The sequence below is a fragment of the Acanthopagrus latus genome, chromosome 7 (assembly GCF_904848185.1).
Source record: "Acanthopagrus latus isolate v.2019 chromosome 7, fAcaLat1.1, whole genome shotgun sequence".
NCBI classification, from domain to species: domain Eukaryota; kingdom Metazoa; phylum Chordata; class Actinopteri; order Spariformes; family Sparidae; genus Acanthopagrus; species Acanthopagrus latus.
The window spans coordinates 4,520,216-4,526,064 of NC_051045.1; the positions used below are offsets into that span (position 1 = coordinate 4,520,216).

Below are 5,849 nucleotides of genomic sequence, written 5' to 3' on the forward strand. Positions count from 1 at the left end.
TTTCAATTGCTGATCATCAGGAAGCTGTGAAATGAAAGTAATTTGTCAGATTCTCTACATATAGACTACCTGAAACCCTGAAAGGCAGCAGTACGACATTCAAACTTCCCACCCTGAGTGGGGCATCAGAGGAAAATGGACGCCGTGTGAATATGGTCTGTACCACTTTGCATTTCGAGAAGTGTTAGTCCGATAGTAAAGCCCCTTTAGTTTCAGCTTGAAGATGTATACATGCAGCGAGTTTCACAAGGTCTCTTTTTTGTATAATAAACAGAAAAACAGGAACAGAAATATTCTTACATCTGTTTTCCTTAGTAAACAAATAAATACAACCGTAAATCTTCTGAATTTTCCCCAAACTAAAACAAGCTGAATTGCTTGGTAAACTTGACAAGAACAAACTCGACAGAAACAAATCAAAAAAAGAATCCGTCGTGTTTCGACTTCCCACTAACATCAAGTCAGAGTCACTGTAAATCGCCTCCATACTGCATCCCGTGGTATCCGTGTGCACTGAAACTCTGCTGCTAAGAACTATTAAAAAAACTCAGCTAATGCCACTTTTAGCTGCAGTTATAAGCTTACGGCAGCTAGTAGCTAACATATGTAAAACACATTGATATTCAGCAGTGATTTGGTGGGCTCAGACAAATGTTGTCTCCCACAGGGGATGGAGAAAGACCTATATTATTGATGAATCTCAATGGAGAAATAAGGCCAATAATATGTGGGATGAAATATCTGCAGAGTCAGCAAGACAAACTTCAAAACACACACACATACACAACCCACTTTTGTTTTTCTACAAGGTCTCATTACTATTCATCTCTCTGTTACTGAGCAGCCTCATTGATCCACTGCGTCCTTCCTTCCCTCTCTCGGACTGTTCTTCCGTCCTCACGCAGGCTTAACACTTTTTTTTTTTTTTTTTTTTTTTGCCTTGTACAATTCTCGCTGGAACAAAACAGACTGCCACCCGCTGCCAGCTGCTCTAGGACACAACATTTTGTTCCTCCGTTGTCGTCGTGATGGAGACGAGCGGGCCCGCCGTGCTGTCACTCAGCAGCCAGCGTTTACCTCTCAGGCTCTACGTGGGGATGAGAAGAAGCCTTTGAACAGCTGTGTGCGAGCAGAAGCAGCTTTTTGGGTCTCCAAAGACGCCCCGCTGTTAAAAAATGGCAAAACACAGTTATATGTGATGCCTGACAGGCCGGTGGCTGCCATGTTTGATTTAGATCTGGGTGAACTTTAAGAGGCTCCTCCGTGACTGACGGTGTGACAAAACACAACGAGCTTTGGATCTGGGCTTGAGCCCTTGTTATTCTGGAAGATGGCTGTGATAAAGCCCAGCGTGCACCTTGCTGCTGCCATCTGCTCCCTTCTATTCTGCTCGCCTGACAAGAGTTATGTTTACATAAAAAGCACCATGGCTCCTCTGCTTACCACTCCATGTTAACACAACACTGGCAGCATGTCAGACACAATGCATTTCTGCATGAATGTCAGCGAGCAAACAATCTGACTTTATCACGCTGTGCGCGTGACTATGAGTTTCTCTTTTTTTTTATGCATGCAGAACAAGAGTCCGTCAAAACTGGCTGGAGATTACAACACAGGGTAAATTTAATAAAGCAATAAAAACAGAAGTGGTTTCTCTTAGTATTCACGTTCTGCCGTTGTCCCTGATATGAGTGGATTTGTGGCAAGGGCACGGGAATCCTTTATTATCTATCTCCTGAAATTAGATCCTGTTCTTCCTCAGAGGTAGTTTGTTCAAGAGAAGCAAAAGTATTGATCTCAAAGGTTCCAGGCGAAAGTATCTCCCCCCTCTGTGCGATCCATCTCAGTAATTCAAAGCAACTCAAAATGAATCTGTTTTCATCAACAGAGCCGCTGCACCTAGTCCTCTTCAAAAGCAGCATTCTAATGAGGACGCTCCGCTGTCAAAATCAAACAGCTTTTGATGTTGTTACGTAAAAGTATTAAACCGAATTTATGAACAGTTTTGACATCAATAATTTCCCTGCGTATTAATATATGTATCGCACCGCAACGCTGTATTGTGACGACATAAAGCAGAATAAATTAATCGTTCAAAGGGAGATCAAACTTCCACAACTCAAACATGCTTTCACTGACGTTTCCCCTTTGCCAAATGTTTGTGTGATTCCAGTGAAACATGTTAGGGGCTCTCAGTCGCTCTGTTAGTCATCACTAAAATGGCTGGAGTTTGCAGTAAAATGGTTGATGGTGGTTGGTGAGTCAACTTCCCGGTACCCGTTTTGGATCACTCGCTTCCTGTCAGAGCCTGACAGCCGTCCTGCCGCGGCGAGAGCTTTATGTTCACTTCCTGAACAATTCAATCCGCTGATTAATTGCTCCCCTCAGAGAAATGAAAAAAAAAGGCTGAGAAGCCAGTGCAAGGCCTGCAGGAAAAAAATCATCAAACCACATTAACATCGAACAGCACTGACAGGCACGTTTAAAGTTGACATTGTGTCTTTCTTTGTCTTTAAACCGTGTCGTGGCTCTGGAAGCACATCGCGTTTCTGTGAGTACGCAGGTTTCTTTTGGTCCTCGAAGAGTGAGTTACACAAACTCTCACATCAGAAACATGCAAATGCTCACTGGCGGAATGCAAAGTTGTCGAATTCATTTGAATAATCTCTTTCGAAAAACATCTAGAAAAACACCCTCCCTCCGAGATTCAAGAAGGAAAACCCCAAGTGAGGGTAATTTTTATTCATCGTATTCAGAAAATAAATAGCTTCATCTCATAATTAGAATAAGAATAATAATCACAATGCATTTTTTAGATAGTAGCACAGATATCATCAACAGGAAATTAGCAGTTAGCTAAAGTCATATTCAAAACAGCTTGTGGTGTTTAAATTGTCCGTCTGCGTTTTTGCGAGGGCTCGTGTGGAAAAAACTGCATCAACGAAACTCGACTAACGATGGCGAAATCAGACTTGTTTTTGTTGTTCTTTGTTTTGGGGGAAAACCAGGTGACACGGAAATAGGCGTGTTTAAAAAAAACAAAAAAAATTGAATGGCATGAACTAGACTCTGCTGCGTGGTCAGTATGTCGCCCCCCCAGTCACACATTTATCACAGTGTTCATTTTGAAAAGCCGAAAGATCGAAGATGTCACATGAAGAAGAAGAAGACAGAAGCTCAGCGTGGAAAAGGTTACCGCCGGCGTTTCATGCATAAATGATAAGGATGGTAACAAATGACGGCAATAAACATGTCGACTGAATGGCTTTCTTCCTAAATTACAGCCTTTATTCATTAGTCGGCTGTGATCGTTAAGTAAAACCGTAACAAACTCCTTCTCGTGATTGTAAGCTCTCGGAAAAGGTCAGTGAACAATTTTCAGTGAGGATTGTCGTATTAGAAAAATTACACAAATTTACAAAGAGCCTCCCTGAAAAAATATTACAAGTCGATTTCCGGGAAAGAAAGAAAAATGTCCCTGCTGGCGAACACGGCGTTTAATTTTCACTCACGAAAAAAAAAATTACAAGAGCTAGGAGACTAATAAACACATCCTGCTCGGTGCCTGCGATCAATATGTGACCCGCATGTCAGTGATCTCAGCGTCAGCGCCCTCGTGTTTTTCTCAGAGCGCTGTCCTCGTTCGTCATTGTGCTTTCGTTAGTCAGAGCATCACCGGCCCTCTTTGTAAACACGCAGCTTTTTTTTTTTTACCAAACTGCTACAGTCAAACCAGCCTCTGAGCCATCTGGCCAGAATAGAAAATCACTCCCACAGAAAAAAAAAATTGTCTTTTTGCCTTTTTTTTTCTGGCGAGGAGAAGTTTCTGGTAAACACTTCACATCATCACACGGACGGGGCAGGAGGGAGCCTGAGAAGGGGTGCCGGTGAAGGAGAGGAATGTGATTCTGCAGAGTTGCCTTTCGTTACTGTCACACCAGAGAGGTTATAAATGTAAACGTGTTGTTGTTGCTGTCGCTGACAAAGTTGATTTGGCACTGCTCCAGCGTGGCGATATCCCCAATGTCCAGCTCTGATAATAACTGAGTCGGGTCTGTGTTTGTTGTCAAAACCTTCTGCTTCTCCTGCTGCTGCTTCTCTACATCCCCCTCCGGTTGTTCTGCCGCCTCCTCCTCCACCCCCTCCTCCTCTTCCTCTTCTTCCTCTTCTTCCTCCGTGATGGAGCAGAGGCGGGTGGCACTCCCGGGGTTTTCGGCGGGCGGTTTGTAGTGGCACTGGCCGTTCAGCAGCCTCCTCAGTGGCATCAGGGGCACCGCCTCCTCGCCCAGCAGCTGCTGCTGGCAGTGCCGGAAATCACTCTGACGCTTCAGACGCTTGAACTCGCTGAAGGAGGACGTGGCGTTCTGGTAGAGGCTGTGGGCGATGGCCTGAGCCTTCTCCGACTTGCTGACCAGGACGGCGTGACACCGGAGCACCACGGCCATGTTCTTGACCTGGTGCCTGTAGATCCAAGCCAGGATCTTGGGCCGGCACGGGTCAGCGTTGCAGTAGGTGATTCTGTTCAGAGAGTACAGATGGATGGGTTTCTTCTTCCCAGATTTGTCGGCGCTCATTCGGATTCCCTGCGGCCCCACCGTTAACCTCATCTTGACACTCTGCTCCCCGTAGTTGCTCCTCGCCCAGATCTTGGCCACCGCCTCCTGGGTGCAGCCGTCTCCCTTCGCCGTGATGGTGACCACGCTCCCCAGGTAGCGCACGTTGTAAACAGGCTCCTCTTTATTCAGCTCCACCTTCTGCCGTTTGGTATGGAAGATGCTGCCCACCCAGTCGAAGGGGCAGTCGGGCAGCAAGTCAGGACAGGAGCGCAGCAGGGAGGAGAGGATGGAGTGGTAGGTCAGCCCGGTCCCCAGACTCTTGGGTTTGCTCTTGGCCTCATCCTCCACCAGAACAAACTTATTCCTTCTCCAGGGCAGCATGGTGCAGGAGGAGTTGGAGCGAGTGAAGCTCCTCAGCCGCCGCGGTCGCTCTTTATCAGCTCAGGCAGGAGAGTCGGAAAGCCGGAGTGTGAGAGAGAGAGACAGAGCGAGAGAGAGAGAGAGAGAGAGAGGCAAAGCAGAGAGAAGCTGCTTCTGGAAGCTCAGAGGAGAGACTGAGAGCTGCGAGCCTCAGCCAGTCTGTTCCCCTGCTCGCTCCTCCTTCCTCTCCTCCTCCTCCTCCTCCTTCTCCTGTGTTGTCTGCATCATGCAGCGCTGATCGGTGCAGGAGCCTGAGCCCGGCGCTCGAGCTCCCTCAACCCCCCCCGCCGCTTCGTTGTTTTGCTTCCAAATGGCTCCGTACCAAGGCGTTATTTATCCTTCCAGCTTCACACCGAGGTATCACTGTAGCTATATAGTTTCTCTTGTAAAACCTGAGGAAGAGGGGTGCATCGCCGAGTCATTCTCTCTCCCCGGGGACTTCTATGACTTTGTTAATTCTTGTGTAAAAGTCACTCAAGCACATAGGACGCAATTAATCCACCGTGTTTAGTGAGATGTTCTAACGAGTGCAACAACAGAGTGATCTCGCTGCACTGTCAGCCTGAGGATAGAAGCAGTTCGGATCCCAAAACACAAAATCACAAACCTGCTCTCACTTTTCAATCTCACATCGGTCTATTAACCACACGAACAAACACTGAACAACAACAACTACATCTAAGTCTATTTTATCCTCTGTTGCTGTTAAAGGTTTCTTTACACCAACAACCTACTTGAGAAACCAAAAAAAAACCACATTTCCATCATTAACACAAACTTTAATATGCAGGTGAATGAAAAATTCAAGAGCAACTCAAAGGCAGAGCAAGTTTCCTAAATTAAAAATAGTTTGCAGGCGCTCGCATGTAAAGA

General features: G+C 46.1%; 1 protein-coding gene across 1 annotated transcript; it reads right to left on the bottom strand.

The window, feature by feature from the left end:
* Window positions 1-2,711: 2,711 nt before the first annotated feature.
* fam43b (family with sequence similarity 43 member B) lies at window positions 2,712-5,088 on the bottom strand. Its single transcript, XM_037104711.1, has one exon. It carries the CDS (start codon window positions 4,935-4,937, stop codon window positions 3,933-3,935), a length of 1,005 nt encoding a protein of 334 aa, XP_036960606.1. The 5' UTR covers window positions 4,938-5,088; the 3' UTR covers window positions 2,712-3,932.
* Window positions 5,089-5,849: the final 761 nt, after the last annotated feature.